An 18,449-nucleotide genomic window follows, 5' to 3' on the forward strand; every position below is an offset into this window, starting at 1 on the left:
TATGAGAAACCTTGGAGAGGACCGCATATGTAGCCACCTCCCAGGGGACCAAAAGCAATGGATGTCGAGCGGGTCAAACCACAACAACATCCTCGGTACAGAGCCCACTTAAAGGCTAGGAAAAACTCACACCTAGTGGGATGACAGTGACAATGATGACTATGAGAAACCTTGGAGAGGACCGCATATGTAGCCACCCCCCAGGGGACCAAAAGCAATGGATGTCGAGCGGGTCAAACCACAACAACATCCTCGGTACAGAGCCCACTTAAAGCCAAGGAAAAACTCACACCTAGTGGGATGACAGTGACAATGATGACTATGAGAAACCTTGGAGAGGACCGCATATGTAGCCACCCCTCAGGGGACCAAAAGCAATGGGTCTAACATGATATTGTGAAAGTTCAATCCATAGTGGACAGCGGCGGTGACCTTTCTTCCTACAGGCTGCGCTGACTGCTCTTTCCGTCCACAATTAGTAATCACACACAATTACAAACTAAACTTAATTGGTTTTGTTTTCTTATTTTATTGAGGTTCTCTTCAAGGGGACATCAAAACACTGTGACAGAATAGCACAATTTGTGATATAGAAATCAATAGATAATCAGGGGCGTCCTGGTGTAAGAAAAAAAAAACTATGTGATCCACTTTCCTCGTATGTAAAATTATATTAGCCACCCAACTCAAGCTGTCCTGCAGCGTTTTTACAGACTTGAACCTAAATGTCCGCAAAAAAGCACACACGGTTGGTCATTTACAAAAGGTAAACATGCTAGGCTACTTGGAGCTAGCAGCTACACAACAGCTTAGCACACAAGCAGGTGTGTCCTCATTATATTACGCTCTAAAAGAGCATTTTTGTCAATGTAAACAAGCATCAAATCAAAGGGTGTTAGAAAGTACCCAGTAACAAACGTGTCCGCATCAGTCAATTTACTGCGTCGCGCCCCTGACTTCATGAACTATTGCCGCCGTTAGATGTCGCCAAGCACGTTTACCACTCCACTTCAACTTAAAGACAGCACGAGTCCATTGCAACAGTTATTTTCCGTACCAAATAGTTCTCTCTGTTCACTCAATTCTCTTGATCAAAAATCCCTCCAAATAAAAGTACTGGTAAGTGATTCCTGCTGATGTATTGGATCAATATCGGTATCGGAAATGAAAAGGTTGTATCGAGACACTCCTAATGATGACTACCGTATTTTCCGGACAATAGAGCGAGTCTAGTCAGGTCTATTTTCATACAAAAGCTGCACCGGATTATAGGGCGCATTAACGGGGTCATTTTTAAAAAAAAATTCTAAATGTAAAATACTTCCTTGTGGTCTACATAACATGTAATGCTGGCTCTTCGGTCAAAATGTCTTATTTACGTGCCTCCACTTCAACAGCGTCTTCTCCCCGTCATCTTTGTCGTAGCGGTGTAGCGTGCAAGGACGGGAGTAGAGGAAGTGTCAAAAGATGGAGCTAAATGTATTGATAACATTCAGATTAGACTTAAATCAATAACGGAGCAACACCCGAGAAAAACCGTCCGACCGCAACTCTCTAATAACTAAAGTTCCTTGGGTGAATAATGTAAAGTCACTACACCGGTATATTTTAGCGCTTTCATGGCGAATTTACTGACAGGTCAATCAATCAATCAATCAATCAATGTTTATTTATATAGCCCCAAATCACAAATGTCTCAAAGGACTGCACGAATCATTACGACTACGACATCCTCGGAAGAACCCACAAAAGGGCAAGGAAAACTCACACCCAGTGGGACGCCAGTGACAATGCTGACTATGAGAAACCTTGGAGAGGACCTCAGATGTGGGCAACCCCCCGCCCCCTCTAGGGGACCGAAAGCAATGGATGTCGAGCGGGTCTAACATGATACTGTGAAAGTTCAATCCATAGTGGCTCCAACACAGCCGCGAGAGTTCAGTTCAAAGCGGATCCGAGACAGCAGCGAGAGTCCCGTCCACAGGAAACCATCTCAAGCGGAGGCGGATCAGCAGCGTAGAGATGTCCCCAACCGATACACAGGCGAGCGGTCCATCCTGGGTCTCGACTCTGGACAGCCAGTACTTCATCCATGGTCATCGGACCGGACCCCCTCCACAAGGGAGGGGGGGACATAGGAGAAAGAAAAGAAGCGGCAGATCAACTGGTCTAAAAAGGAGGTCTATTTAAAGGCTAGAGTATACAGATGAGTTTTAAGGTGAGACTTAAATGCTTCTACTGAGGTAGCATCTCGAACTGTTACCGGGAGGGCATTCCAGAGTACTGGAGCCCGAACGGAAAACGCTCTAAAAGTAAAAGTAAGAACTTTACACTACTTTATATTAGAAATGGCAACAGCCGAGGATGAACGTCTCATAACAAGAAGACAGAGGAAAAAGGAGAAGTTTATCGCCTACGGTGTCAGCACAGACTACTGTCAGGTTCAAACACTGATGACATCTATTAAACAAGACAAGAAGCAATGAATCAAACAGAGACAGAATTCAATTTGGCTCAATTTGAGGAGAGTCGCCTGGACACTGTAGAAGGGTCTCAGCACGCTCTGGCAAAAGATTGTACGCCTTCTCCTTTATTTGGACTTTCCCTGACCGCGTGGCAACAGCTGCTGCCTTTGGTTACAGAACAGTTCAAAAGAAAAGGTCGTAAACAGTTCAAAAAAAGAGGTCGTGTGGAACTTGGGCAGAGCCCGCCTTCTCCGCGCTTTGTAGTTCTTGGGTTAAAACAACATCATTCTGTTGATTACAATACATGAAAGAAACAGGAACACCTTCATGTTGCTTCCCCCCCTACACAGTGGAGTTTTACAAGCCTTCTTCTTGGTAGGTTCAAAGACAGCTTTTTGTCTTATTGCCAGGAACTCATTTCAACAGAAAGTATTGTGATAATTTGGATAGAATTATTCTGACAACTACTATAAAATTCTCAGGACTAATGCAGATCCCAAATACAGATCAGCGGGTACTAGAAGGTAAAAAAAAAGTTGCTATTGCGAAACAAAACACCAGATAATTGGTCCTACCTTATACACACATCATAATAAATGGGTTATACTTGTATAGCGCTTTTCTACCTTTTTAAGGAACTCAAAGCACTTTGACACTATTTCCACATTCACCCATTCACACACTGACGGCGGGAGCTGCCATGCAAGGCGCTAACCGGTACCCATCAGGAGCAAGGGTGTCTTGCTCAAGGACACAACGAATGTGACTAGGATGGTAGAAGGTGGGGATCGAACCAGGAACCCTCAAGTTGCTGGCACATCCACTATCCCAACCGCGCCACGCCGTCCCTTGTGATACTCCTATGTTGACGCACATCAAGCGGTGCGGCTTCCTAGCTTACCAAAGTCGTACTAAAACATTTTGATAGGTTTTTTCAGCGCCATGTGTAGTGTTCTATATTTTCAATGGAACATTTAAAATATTGATTTTGTTTACTTGAGTCATATTGCAGTCTCTTATGTGTGACTGCCATCATAGTGCAGTCTACACGTATCTCTTATGTGTGACTGCCATCTACTGGTCACACTTGTCATTTCACCATGTGCCAAAAAAAATTGCTTCGAGGTCGATAAGCACAACCAAAATTATTCTATAAATTAGGTGCATCGGGGTTAAAAAGCGCACTGTCGAGTTTTGAGAAAATTAAAGGATTTTAAGTGCGCCATATAGTCCGAAAAATATACTGTATTTCTTTGAATTTCCGCCGGGTATATAGTATGCGCCTGTCTAGAATTACTGCCGGGTCAAACTCATTTCGCAAAATATTATTTCTATTAGCGCATGTCTAGAATTTCGGCCGGGTCAAACTCGTTTTGCAAAATAATTAGCGTATGCCTAGAATTTCCACCGGGTCAAACTCGTCACGTCACGGGTGACACTTCACCTGTCATCATTTTCAAAATGGAGGAGGCTGATTTCAATCATTTGAAATCGCATAAAGGGAAGAAGATTAAGAGCTATTCAGTAGGATTTAAGGTCCAAGCTATTGAATATGCGAAAAAGAACAGTAAGCAGCTATGTTTTATCAATATACCGTAGCTGCGTGTGTCAAATATGAGTCATTAAATGACTCCCGCCTCCTGGTGGTAGAGGGCGCTAGTGATCCTTCTTGCGACTACTCGGCTGCAGAAGAAGTGACAACAAGCACCGATCGTTTATTTTTTCCTCTCACTTGCACTTTTAACATGGAGGATTACATATCTAAAATGAAACAGTTTTCTAAACTGGACTTTTAATCGAAGCAGGGGGTAATAAAGGAAGATCTCCATCGAGACAGAGAAACTTTTAAAACTGAAGAAAGATAAGGAAGACTTTTTTAAACAAGTTATCGATGCTTTTGAACAGAAGGAGCTGCGCTTGGACTTCATTTATAAGTAAAGGTAAGACCATAATAACATTGTTTTTATTAAATGTGCTTTTCATGATGGTATCCTTACATCACACTCAAATTTTTAAGCGCAGGCCTAAATTTACCGAGAACAGGTTTTAAATTAATTAGCGCCCCGGTGGCAATTCAAGAAAATACGGTATTTGATATTTTGACTTGGTTTTATTTTACCTGTTATAAGTTTTTCACAGTAAAATACAATCAAATATTAATATCACCAATTGGGGGGGAAGCGCAGCCGTGCCAGCAACTTGAGGGTTCCAGGTTCAATTCCTGCTTCTGCCATCCTCGTCACTGCCGTTGTGTCCTTGGGCAAGACACTTTTACCCACCTGCTCCCAGTGCCACCCACACTGGTTTAAATGGAACTTCGATATTTAGTTTTACTTGGTAAAAGCGCTTTGAGTCACTAGAGCAGGGGTCACCAACCTTTTTGAAACCAAGAGCTACTTCTTGGGTACTGATTAATGCGAAGGGCTACCAGTTTGATACATAGCTAATTTGCTCAATTTACCTTTAATTTAAAAAAAAAAAAAAAAAAAAAAAAATATATATATATATATATATATATATATATATATATATATACATTAAAAAAATAGTATTTCTGTATGTCATTCCGTCGTACATTTTTTTCCTTTTACGGAAGGTTTTCTGTAGAGGATAAATAATGAAAAAAAAACACCTAATTGAACGGTTTGAAAGAGGAGAAAACAGGAAAAAAATGAAAATTAAATATGGAACAATATGGAACATAGTTTATCTTGGCCCTGCGATTAGGTGGCGACTTGTCCAGGGTGCACCCTCCGCCTTCCGCCCGATTGTAGCTGAGATAGGCGCCAGCGCCCCCCGCAACTCCAAAAGCGAATAAGCGGTAGAAAATGGATGGATGGATGGATAGTTTATCTTCAATTTCGACTCTTTAAAATTCAAAATTCAACCGAAAAAAAGAGGAGAAAAACCAGGTAATTTGAATCTTTTTGAAAATATTAAAAAAATCATTTATGAAACATCACTAGTAATTTTTCCTGAATAAGATTAATTTTAGAATTTTGATGAAATGTTTTAAATAGGTTAAAATCCAATCTGCACTTTGTTAGAATATATAACAAATTGGACCAAGCTATATTTCTAACAAAGACAAATCATTATTTCTTCCAGATTTTGCAGAGCAAAAATTTTAAAAGAAATTCAAAATACTTTGAAATAAGATTTAAATTCGATTAAAAAGGTTTTTTTTAGATTTGCCAGAATATGTTTTGGGGAATTTTGATCATAAAAAGTTTGAAAAAATATCTCACAAATATTCTTCGTCGAAAAAACAGAAGCTAAAATGAAGAATTCAGTTAAAATGTATTTATTATTCTTTACAAACAAAAAAAGAGGAAGGAATTTAAAAGGTAAAAAGGTATATGTGTTTAAAAATCCTATAATCATTTTTGAGGTTGTATTTTTCCTCTAAAATTGTCTTTCGGAAAGTTATAAGAAGCAAAGTAAAAAATAAATGAATTTATTTAAACAAGTGAAGACCAAGTCTTTAAAATATTTTCTTGGATTTTCAAATTCTATTTGAGTTTTGTCTCTCTTAGAATTAAAAATGTCGAGCAAAGCGAGAACAGCTTGCTAGTAAATAAATACAATTAAAAAAAATAGAGGCAGCTCAATGTTAAGTGCTGCTATTTGAGCTATTTTTAGAACAGGCCAGCGGGCGACTCATCTGGTCTTTACGGGCACCGCGTTGGTGACCCCTGCACTAGAGAAAAGCGCTATATAAATATAATTCACTTCACAATGAAATATTTGTTATATAAGCAAGAAGCTAGATGTCACATTATGGACTTGGTGCGTCAATGCATCAGTTGATGATTATGATTGGCAGGTCGGTTTTCCTGCTCGCCAATTAGTGCTGTCACGCTCGCTGAGGACAATCTGTTTTTGTTATTTTGTCGTCAACGCGGCGCCCGGACGCCGGTGCTGTTGCGGCGCCGCTGACGATGGTGCGGGTTTAACCATGGCGATTTTCTTCTTCTTGGGTCTAAAAACAGCAGCATTTTGCATTCCACACAAACAGGGTCAAGGTTGGTATTTCCGTCGTGTTAAATAAATCAAGGAGTCCCAACAACTGGAGTTCTAGCTGGAGACTTGCCTTGTGGGACACTTCCCAAACTATCTTCATGTTCCATTTGGACCGACGCCACAAGGCTCCTGCGCCGCCCCGTTTTTACCCTCCCGGAATTCTCTTGGCTTCGTCGGGGTGTTTTTTTTAATTCCAGCTTCCTACTACCTGCCTCTGGCTTCCTTTCTGGACGAGACTGACCTGCGAAGTAAACACATCAGCTGTCAATAAATGTGTACTCGTTTCCAGCGTGTGCAGCTAGACAGATAGTTAACATCATGAAGAAACAGAAGCTCCAGAAGTTTTGTTGAGGATTGATGTTCCTTCTTTTCAATTTTTTGCGATTTATTTGGATATTTTTCATGGTTAATAATGCCATTTTTGGTTTGACTGATTAGCCAAATTCTCCTTATCCCAGTGCTGTTTAATTGTGATACGTAAGCTGCACTATTGCCCCCCGCAAGGTGGCGGGATTACTGCATACACGAGCAACCCTAGTTTGAATTGTTTCATCGATTGATTGATTGAAACTTGTATTAGTAGATTGCACAGTTCAGTACATATTCTGCACAATGCTAGACAGCTAGAAAGATAGTTAACAGCATGAAGAAACAGAAGCTCCAGAAGTTTTGTTGAGGATTGATGTTCCTTTTTTTCAATTTTTGCGATTTATTTGGATTATTTTCATGGTAAATAATGCCATTTTTGTTTTGACTGATTAGTCAAATTCTCCTTATCCCAGTGCTGTTTAATTGTGATACGTAAGCCGCACTATTGCCCCCCGCAGGGTGGCGGGATTACTGCATACACGAGCAACCCTAGTTTGAATTGTTTCATCGATTGATTGATTGATTGAAACTTGTATTAGTAGATTGCACAGTTCAGTACATATTCTGCACAATGCTAGACAGCTAGACAGATAGTTAACAGCATGAAGAAACTGAAGCTCCAGAAGTTTTGTTGAGGATTGTTGTTCCTTCTTTTCAAATTTTTGCGATTTATTTGGATTTTTTTCAGGGTTAATAATGCCATTTTTGGTTTGACTGATTAGTCAAATTCTCCTTATCCCAGTGCTGCTTAATTGTGATACGTAAGCCGCACTATTGCCCCCCGCAGGGTGGCGGGATTACTGCAAACACGAGCAACCCTAGTTTGAATTGTTTCATCGATTGATTGATTGAAACTTGTATTAGTAGATTGCACAGTTCAGTACATATTCTGCACAATGCTGGAAAGCTAGACAGATAGTTAACAGCATGAAGAAACAGAAGCTCCAGAAGTTTTGTTGAGGATTGATGTTCCTTCTTTTAAATTTTTTTGCGATTTATTTGGATTTTTTTTCAGGGTTAATAATGCCATTTTTGGTTTGACTGATTAGTCAAATTCTTCGTATCCCGAAATGAGTTTCCTCCGCCGTGTGGCGGGGCTCTCCCTTAGAGATAGGGTGAGAAGCTCTGCCATCCGGGAGGAACTCAAAGTAAAGCCGCTGCTCCTCCACATCGAGAGGAGCCAGATGAGGTGGTTCGGGCATCTGGTCAGGAAGACCCAGGACACATTGGGAAGACTATGTCTCCCGGCTGGCCTGGGAACGCCTCGGGATCCCCCGGGAAGAGCTAGACGAAGTGGCTGGGGAAAGGGAAGTCTGGGTTTCCCTGCTTAGGCTGTTGCCCCCGCGACCCGACCTCGGATAAGCGGAAGAAGATGGATGGATGGATGGAAACACCGGCTGTGTTTGTGTTTCTAAAAGCGGCCGCAATACGCCGCTTCCCACCTACGGCTTTCTTCTTTGACGTCTCCATTATTCATTGGAACAATTGCAAAAGATCCAGCAACACAGATGTCCAGAATACTGTGGAATTATGCGATAAATAGAGTCGACTTATAGCTGTGAACAGGCTGAAGCAAAATGTGCTCTACAAGGCGTCATCATACTGCGACGTTTCAGCAGGATACTTCCACGCGAAATTTAAAATTGCAATTTTAGTAAACTAAACCGGCCGTATCGGCATGTGTTGCAATGTTAATATTTCATCATTGATATATAAACTATCAGACTGCGTGGTCGGTAGTCGTGGGTTTCAGTAGGCCTTTAACTTTATATAGTATAGCTCGGTTGGTAGAGCGGCCGTGCCAGCAACTTCAGGGTTGCAGGTTCGATTCCCGCTTCCGCCATCCTAGTCACTGCCGTTGTGTCCTTGGGCAAGACACATAACCAACCTGCTCCCAGTGCCACCCACACTGGTTTAAATGTAACTTAGATATTGGGTTTCACTATGTAAAGCGCTTTGAGTCACTAGAGAAAAGCGCTATATAAAGATACTTCACTTCACTTCCTCTTTAACTTAGCATACATTTGGAGTGTCTCCATTGTACTTGTTATCAATCGTACACGCAGTCTTGGTAGATCACCTGCAACACGCCAACGAGTGAAGTGAATTATATTTATATAGCGCTTTTTCTCTAGCGACTCAAAGCGCTTTACATAGTGAAACCCAATATTAATTTTTTTTTTTTTTTTTACATTTAAACCAGTGTAGGTGGCACTGGGAGCAAGTAGGTAAAGTGTCTTGCCCCAGGGTACAATGGCAGTGACTAGGATGGCCGAAGCGGGATTCGAACCTGCAACCCTTCAAGTTGCTGGCACGACCACTCTACCAACCGAGCTATACTGCCCCACAGAGAAAAGTCGAAAAATTTGATTTTTTTTTTTTTGAAAAACAGAATTGTTTATTTTACTAATAACGATATACACGTCTGTTGTTGTTTTTATTATTATTATTTTTTTTTAAATTATAGAATATAAAATTGGCCCCTCCTCGGTGGAAAGAGTCACACATTTGGCCAAAAGTGCACCGCCTGTATTTTGATATTTTTTATCCATCTTTACTGACTAATACAAGGGTGTCAAACTCAAATACAGAGTGAAGTGAATTATATTTATATAGCGATTTTCTCTAGTGACTCAAAGCGCTTTACATAGTGAAACCCAATGTCTAAGTTACATTTAAACCAGTGTGGGTGGCACTGGGAGCAGGTGGGTAAAGTGTCTTGCCCAAGGACACAACGGCAGTGACTAGGATGGCGGAAGCGGGATTCGAACCTGTAACCCTTCAAGTTGCTGGCACGGCCACTCCACCAACCGAGCTATGCCGCCCCACAGTGTGAGTGGGCTAAAATTCTAAACGGAACAAAGCCGCGGGCCAAAGTTGAACAACTTAACCTTTTAATAGGGACCCAAACAAGTTTTGCATTGAATATTGAACATATAGTGACGTGCAAAATCGAGGTTTGTTGGTATATTGTAGTGTCCCGGAAGAGTTAGTGCTGCAAGGGGTTCTGGGTATTTGTTCTGTTGTGTTGATGTTGTGTTACAGTGCGGATGTTCTCCCGAAATGTGTTTATCATTCTTGTTTGGTGCGGGTTCACAGTGTGGTGCATATTTGTAACAGTGTTAACGTTGTTTATAAGGCCACCCTCAGTGTGACCTGTATGACTGTTGACCAAGTATGCCTTGCATTCACTTGTGTGTGTGTGTGTAGAATCCGCATATATTACGTGACCGGGCCGGCACGCTGATTGTATGGCGGAAAAGCGGACATGACAACAGGTTGTAGAGGACGCTAAAAGCAGTACCTTTAAGGCACGCCGCCGATATTGTTGTCCGAGTGGAAATCGGGAGAAATTCGGGCGAATGGTTGGGAGTTTCCTGGGAAAATCGTGAGGGTTGGCAAGTATTAAAATTAGCGGTGAATGCACCGCCGCTGTATAACACCAGCGGGCCAGTTCTAATGTTAATTTAATATTGTTTCAAGGGCCAAAATAAATTACATGGCGGGCCAGAGTTTGACACCATGGACTAATGCCTAGTGCACCACGTCAACCTCTCAACGTGCTCTTTTTGCTCCAATCGTGTGTGTGTGTGTTCAGAACATGCCACCAACTGATTTGATTTGGGCAGATCATTAATCCCGCTCTTTATCATCCTCCAGTATCTGACCGACGTCATTTCCCCTGTCATCCGTCACTTGGATGACAATCAATCAATCAATGTTTACTTATATAGCCCTAAATCACTAGGGTCTCAAAGGGCTGCACAAACCACCACGACATCCTCGTTAGGCCCACATAAGGGCAAGGAAAACTCACACCCAGTGGGACGTCGGTGACAATGATGACTATGAGAACCTTGGAGAGGAGGAAAGCAATGGATGTCGGGCGGGTCTAACATGATACTGTGAAAGTTCAATCCACAATGGATCCAACACAGTCGCGAGAGTCCAGTCCAAAGCGGATCCAACACAGCAGCGAGAGTCCCGTTCACAGCGGAGCCAGCAGGAAACCATCCCAAGCGGAGGCGGATCAGCAGCGCAGAGACGTCCCCAGCCGATACACAGGCAGGCAGTACATGGACCGGACCCCGTCCACAAGGGAGAGTGGGACATAGAAGAAAAAGAAAAGAAACGGCAGATCAACTGGTCTAAAAAGGGAGTCTATTTAAAGGCTAGAGTATACAAATGAGTTTTAAGGTGAGACTTAAATGCTTCTACTGAGGTGGCATCTCGAACTGTTACCGGGAGGGCATTCCAGAGTACTGGAGCCCGAACGGAAAACGCTCTATAGCCCGCAGACTTTTTTTGGGCTTTGGGAATCACTAATAAGCCGGAGTCCTTTGAACGCAGATTTCTTGCCGGGACATATGGTACAATACAATCGGCAAGATAGGATGGAGCTGGACCGTGTAGTATTTTATACCTAAGTAGTAAACGATTGATTGATTGAAATGTTCCTCTTTGAGGGATGATACCGCTCAGCAAGTCGGTCTACTTTAAAGTAGTCTGTGTGCATCTTGCATTACAGCGAAGGTGTGGCGTTCCCTGTAAAGAAATATTCAACACGGTCATTACTGCAACTGGGAGCTACGGTTAATTGAGGGGGGGGGGGGGGGGGTGAATTCCAACATGTGCCGCACGGTCAAATGTCGTCGTAGTAACGAACTATAATGACGGGGGTTTATTTGTCGTTTCAATCAATCAATGGTTTATTTATACAGCCCTAAATCGCAAGTGTCTCAAAGGGCTGCACGAGCCACAACGACATCAGAGCAAGGAAAAACTCAACTCAGTGGGATGACAATGAGAAACCTTGGAGAGGACCGAAGATGTGGGAGACAGACCCCCCCCCCCCCACACACACACACCCCTCTCTTGATACGCTGTAAAAGAAAAGTCTGAAAAATTTTACGCACATTTTTTTTTTACTGTAAAAATAAGAGCTACAGTAAAACCAAAGACCAGAGATTTTATGGAAAAAACTGAAGAAGAAAAAAAAAAATGACAGCAGTAGCATTTTTCAGTATGCAGGTTAACTGTTAGTATTCTGGCGAGAACGTTAGCTTCTTGCAAGCTTCTCGTGTATTAGCATGCTGACGTTTTAACGATTTTTTTTGTTGTTGTTACTTTGTATGTCTACGCGAACAAATAGAGCAGTATTTCTTCCTACCCAGTCATGTGCTAGCTTTTCAACGTTAGCATGCTAGTATGCTAACATTAACATGCTAACTTTTCCAGCTAATTTTACACATTTTTCTCCAATTCCGCAGCCATAAACCTTTAGAGTCATGTAACTTGTTATGTGACACATGCTAACGGTTAGTGTGCTAGCTCTTTCAGCTAATTTTGCAACTGCATATAATGCTCCGTAAACATTTTGCTAAAACATTTTGGTGACGGCAGTGATTTTTTGGGGTTTGCTTTTTACCGTAAAATCTATGGTTGTTTTCGCAGTGCATTACTGTGAATATAAACACATTACTGTAAATCCTACAAATGTTCTTTTTCACAGTCTGAGTTATTTTGGCTCAGCTTCCGAAATTGCTACTCCAATTTTTTTTATTTCTTGCCCTTTATAATATAAAGTAGTGTAAAGTTCTCACTTATATTTGTCAGTAAACTCACCATTAAAGCACTAAAACACACCGGTGGAGTGAGTTTACATTATTCACCCAAGGAACTTTAGTTCTTAGAGAGTCAGACGGTTTTTCACGGGTGTTGTTGTTTCCGTATGAGGAGATGCTGCTTCGTTTGTCAGAACGGGGAATTTGTTGAGGTTTGTTGAGCCCGTGGTGCAAAGCGACTGGACCGCACACGACGTGAAGGTAATGAAATATTTTAATTTTAACACTCAAAAGTACTACAAAAACAAAGGGCGCGCACAAGGTGGGGAACAAACTTAACTCAGGAACAAAACAGACTAAGGACATCAAACAAAACTACACTTACTGTGACGTGAAAAGCATGAAACTGTGGCAAGAAGTGAGCAATCAGGAGTGTGTAGAAGGTGATGTCGCCAGGATGACTGCCTGGCAACTACAGGCTTAAATAGTGCTGTGGTGCTTGAAAACAGGTGCGTGAGTTCAAATGAATCAGGTGCGTGAGTCGTGAGGACAGGTGAACTGATTGGTAGGCATGAAAACAAAACAATGGAGTGAAAAAACAGTAACTAATGGAGTCTTGAAGTAATCTAACACAACTAAACAAAACATGATCGTAAAGACGTGACACCGCTATTGATTGAAGTAAAGTCTGAATGTCATTAGAACAGTTAGCTCCATCTTTTGACACTTCTTCCACTCTCATCCTTGCACGCTACACCGCTACAGCAAAAATGACGGGGAGAGGACAGGGTCGAAGTGGAGGCACGTAAATAAGACTTCCCACAAAACGGCGCATCCTGAAGCTATTAGCTCGTCTGTTTTCATCGCAAACTTCCACAGTATTCTGGACTTTTGTGTTGCTGAATCTTTTGCAATTAGTTCAATGGACAATGGAGACATCAAAGAAGAAAGCTGTAGGTGGGAAACAGTGTATTGCGGCCGGCTTCAGCAACACAAACACAGCCGGTGTTTCATTGTTTACATTCCCGAAAGATGACAGTCGAGCTTTACTATGGAACAGAGAAGTCAAGCGAACACGGTTGGATTGGACCACACACACATAGTACAGTGTATTATGCAGCGATCATTTCGAAAGATTGTGTTTCGAAGAGGGTCCCTGGTGAAAGGCAGAGATGGGTATCGCCACCACCCGTCCACTGGTGCTGAAGAAAGGTGCGGGGCCGACCTTCAGGTTGTACAGGTACAACCATATAATCTCACTAAAACACTAGTAATGTTATGCCAGTTTAATTGTGGACTATTACTGACACTTTGTGGCGATGGGAAGTTTGGCACTTCCGGTTTAGTTTGGACACTTCCGGTTTACGATGTTAGTTTAGTTCATAAAAAATGAGAAGTAGACGAGTTGTGTTAACTCTTACAAGCCTTGGAAAAGATAAGTCTGTAAGTAAACTGTTTAACTTGTTTATGTAACTCAATACGAAAGTGGAAAGTGGCTAAAATTTGATAGTGAGGTGTGAATTGAAAAACAATTTTTGTGCACTATTTTAATGAATGTTTGAGGATTTAAAATGGGTGCCGGTCGCATATTTTCCACCATCGAAATAGTTTCAACACTCAGCAGTATTTGTTTGGTAATAATGCTGTATATTTGTGTGAAGCTAATGTTCACATATTGTGTATTACAGTTCAGTTTCTTAATTGAATCATACAGCTTATACATTGTCATTGTGTGTATTTCAGTTTTACAAGAATAATAATAATAAAAAAATAAAAGTCCAGCATAGCTCGGTTGGTAGAGTGGCCGTGCCAGCAACTTGAGGGTTGCAGGTTCGATTCCCGCTTGTGCCATCCTAGTTACTGTCGTTGTGTCCTTGGGCAAGACACTTTACCCACCTGCTCCCAGTGCCACCCACGCTGGTTTAAATGTAACTTAGATATTTGGTGTCACCATGTAAAGCGCTTTGAGTCACTTGAGAAAAGCGCTATATAAATATAATTCACTTCATTTCACAACAATCAACAACAATAAAGAGCCTAAATGGATTCATCTGCTTTGGAACTTTATTCGAACGTCCTGGATTGGTTGTTATCTGTCTGCCAAGCTTTATAACCTCAACAAATACAGTGAGGGCGGAACAAGTCACACAATAAGCCGATAAGGGATTTTCCGAAATTACCCTAGTAAATGTGTCTAATAACATCTGAATCGCTCCCACTGTATAGTCTTTTTTTTTTCTAGTCCTTCACTCTCACTCTCCTCATCCAGGAATTTTTCAACCTCGCTCAAATTAATGGGGAAATCATCGCTTTCTCGGTCCGAATCGCTCTCGCTGCTGGTGGCCATGATTGTAAACAATGTTCAGATGTGAGGAGCCCCACAACCCGTGACGTCACGCGCACATCGTCTGCTACTTCCGGTACAGGCAAGGCTTTTTTATCAGCGACCGAAAGTTGCGAACTTTATCGTCGATGTTCTCTACTAAATCCTTTCAGCAAAAATATGGCAATATGGCAAAATGATCAAGTATGACACATAGAATGGACCTGCTATCCCCGTTTAAATAAGAAAATCTCATTTCAGTAGGCCTTTAAACTTTCATATTAAGGTGGGGGCTGCAAAATAACGCGTGTCTGAGACCCCCGATCTTAGCTTTGCCACGTCATTGCATCTTTGTTTGTTTATGAGTGTGTGTTGACACACAAGTGTGACGTGAACGGACAGATGCAGGAGCACCCCAGCGACCGTGCCTGGGTGAGTGTTTACATAGCGACACAAGGACGTGGGGGCCTCAGCTGGAGAGGTCCAACGTATACGCAATGTGTGCGCGGCCACACCTGAGACACACACACACACACACACATCTATATATCTTTTTTTTCATGTGAACGCTTTAGTGAATTTTCCGCTCTCTGCCCCGCATGGTAGTTTGGAGTCGGAAAAACAAGTCATTTCAGGTTACACAAGACTGACCCTGTTTTTGGGATTATAAGTCGCACCGAGCGAAAATGCATAATAAAGAAGGAAGAAAAAAAAACATATATAAGTCGCAGTTTATGGGGAAATTTTTCTGATAAAATCCAACACCAAGAATATCAATCAATCAATCAATGTTTATTTATATAGCCCTGAATCACAAGTGTCTCAAAGGGCTGCACAAGCCACAACGACATCCGCGGTACAGAGCCCACGTAAGGGCAAGGGAAAACTCACCCCAGTGGGAAGTCGGTAACAATGACTATGAGAAACCTTGGAGAGGACCGCATATGTGGGCAACCTCCTCCCCCGACTCTAGGGGAGACCGAAAACAATGGATGTTAAGCGGGTCTAACATAATATTGTGAAAGTCCAGTCCATAGTGGATCTAACATAATAGTGAGAGTCCAGTCCATAGTGGATCTAACATAATATTGTGAAAGTCCAGTCCATAGTGGATCTAACATAATAGTGAGAGTCCAGTCCATAGTGGATCTAACATAATATTGTGAAAGTCCAGTCCATAGTGGATCTAACATAATAGTGAGAGTCCAGTCCATAGTGGATCTAACATAATAGTGAGAGTCCAGTTCATAGTGGATCCAACATAAGAGTGAGAATCCAGTCCATAGTGGATCTAACATAATAGTGAGAGTCCAGTCCATAGTGGATCTAACATAATAGTGAAAGTCCAGTCCATAGTGGATCCAACATAATAGTAAAAGTCCAGTCCATAGTGGATCCAACATAACAGTGAGAGTCCAGTCCATAGTGGACCCAACATAACAGTGAGAGTCCAGTCCATAGTGGATCTAACATAATATTGTGAAAGTCCAGTCCATAGTGGATCTAACATAATAGTGAGAATCCAGTCCTTAGTGGATCTAACATAATAGTGAGAGTCCAGTCCATAGTTGATCCAACATAATAGTAAAAGTCCAGTCAATAGTGGATCCAACATAACAGTGAGAGTCCAGTCCATAGTGGATCTAACATAATATTGTGAAAGTCCAGTCCATAGTGGATCTAACATAATATCAATCAATCAATCAATGTTTACTTATATAGCCCTAAATCACTAGTGTCTCAAAGGGCTGCACAAACCACCACGACATCCTCGGTAGGCCCACATAAGGGCAAGGAAAACTCACACCCAGTGGGACGTCGGTGACAATAATGACTATGAGAACCTTAGAGAGGAGGAAAGCAATGGATGTCGAGCGGGTCTAACATGATACTGTGAAAGTTCAATCCACAATGGATCCAACACAGTCGCAAGAGTCCAGTCCAAAGCGGGTCCAACTCAGCAGAGAGAGTCCCGTTCACAGCGGAGCCACCAGGAAACCATCCCAAGCGGAGGCGGATCAGCAGCGCAGAGATGTCCCCAGCCGATACACAGGCAAGCAGTACATGGCCACCGGATCGGACCGGACCCCCTCCACAAGGGAGAGTGGGACATAGAAGAAAAAGAAAAGAAACAGCAGATCAACTGGTCTAAAAAGGGAGTCTATTTAAAGGCTACAGTATACAAATGAGTTTTAAGGTGAGACTTAAATGCTTCTACTGAGGTGGCATCTCGAACTGTTACCGGGAGGGCATTCCAGAGTACTGGAGCCCGAACGGAAAACGCTCTATAGCCCGCAGACTTTTTTTGGGCTTTGGGAATCACTAATAAGCCGGAGTCCTTTGAACGCAGATTTCTTGCCGGGACATATGGTACAATACAATCGGCAAGATAGGATGGAGCTAGACCGTGTAGTATTTTATATGTAAGTAGTAAATCCTTAAAGTCACATCTTAAGTGCACAGGAAGCCAGTGCAGGTGAGCCAGTACAGGCGTAATGTGATCAAACTTTCTTGTTCTTGTCAAAGTCTAGCAGCCGCATTTTGTACCAACTGTAATCTTTTAATGCTAGACATGGGGAGACCCGAAAATAATACGTTACAGTAGTCGAGGCGAGACGTAACAAACGCATGGATAATGATCTCAGCGTCTTTAGTGGACAGAATGGAGCGAATTTTAGCGATATTACGGAGATGAAAGAAGGCCGTTTTAGTAACGCTTTTAATGTGTGCCTCAAAGGAGAGAGTTGGGTCGAAGATAATACCCAGATTCTTTACCGTGTCGCCTTGTTTAATTGTTTGGTTGTCAAATGTTAGAGTTGTATTATTAAATAGAGTTCGGTGTCTAGCAGGACCGATAATCAGCATTTCCGTTTTTTTGGCGTTGAGTTGCAAAAAGTTAGCGGACATCCATTGTTTAATTTCATTAAGACACGCCTCCAGCTGACTACAATCCGGCGTGTTGGTCAGCTTTAGGGGCATGTAGAGTTGGGTGTCATCAGCATAACAGTGAAAGCTAACACCGTATTTGCGTATGATGTCACCTAGCGGCAGCATGTAGATGCTGAAGAGTGCAGGGCCAAGGACCGAACCCTGGGGAACTCCACACGTTACCTTAACGTAGTCCGAGGTCACATTGTTATGGGAGACACACTGCATCCTATCAGTAAGATAAGAGTTAAACCAAGACAGGGCTAAGTCTGACATACCGATTCGTGTTTTGATACGTTCTAATAAAATATTATGATCTAATATAATAGTGAGAGTCCAGTCCATAGTGGATCTAACATAATAGTGAGAGTCCAGTCCATAGTTGATCCAACATAATAGTAAAAGTCCAGTCAATAGTGGATCCAACATAACAGTGAGAGTCCAGTCCATAGTGGATCTAACATAATATTGTGAAAGTCCAGTCCATAGTGGATCGAACATAATAGTGAGAGTCCACTCCATAGTGGATCTAACATAATAGTGAGAGTCCAGTCCATAGTTGATCCAACATAATAGTAAAAGTCCAGTCAATAGTGGATCCAACATAACAGTGAGAGTCCAGTCCATAGTGGATCTAACATAATATTGTGAAAGTCCAGTCCATAGTGGATCTAACATAATAGTGAGAGTCCAGTCCATATTGGATCTAACATAATAGTGAGAGTCCAGTCCATAGTGGATCGAACATAATAGTGAGAGTCCACTCCAGAGTGGATC

The 18,449-nt window shown here is 42.1% G+C and overlaps 1 protein-coding gene across 1 annotated transcript in view; it reads left to right on the forward strand.

Annotated features, from left to right (window-relative positions):
• The first annotated feature begins 2,348 nt into the window (after positions 1-2,348).
• LOC133561056 (voltage-dependent P/Q-type calcium channel subunit alpha-1A-like) overlaps positions 2,349-18,449 on the forward strand; it is a 130,823-nt gene continuing 114,722 nt past the window's right edge. The window contains exon 1 of the mRNA XM_061914265.1: positions 2,349-2,441. Coding sequence (XP_061770249.1) covers positions 2,349-2,441 — 93 coding nt within the window. The remainder of the gene's footprint in view (positions 2,442-18,449) is intronic.

Source organism: Nerophis ophidion, linkage group LG01, assembly GCF_033978795.1.
Source record: "Nerophis ophidion isolate RoL-2023_Sa linkage group LG01, RoL_Noph_v1.0, whole genome shotgun sequence".
NCBI lineage: Eukaryota > Metazoa > Chordata > Actinopteri > Syngnathiformes > Syngnathidae > Nerophis > Nerophis ophidion.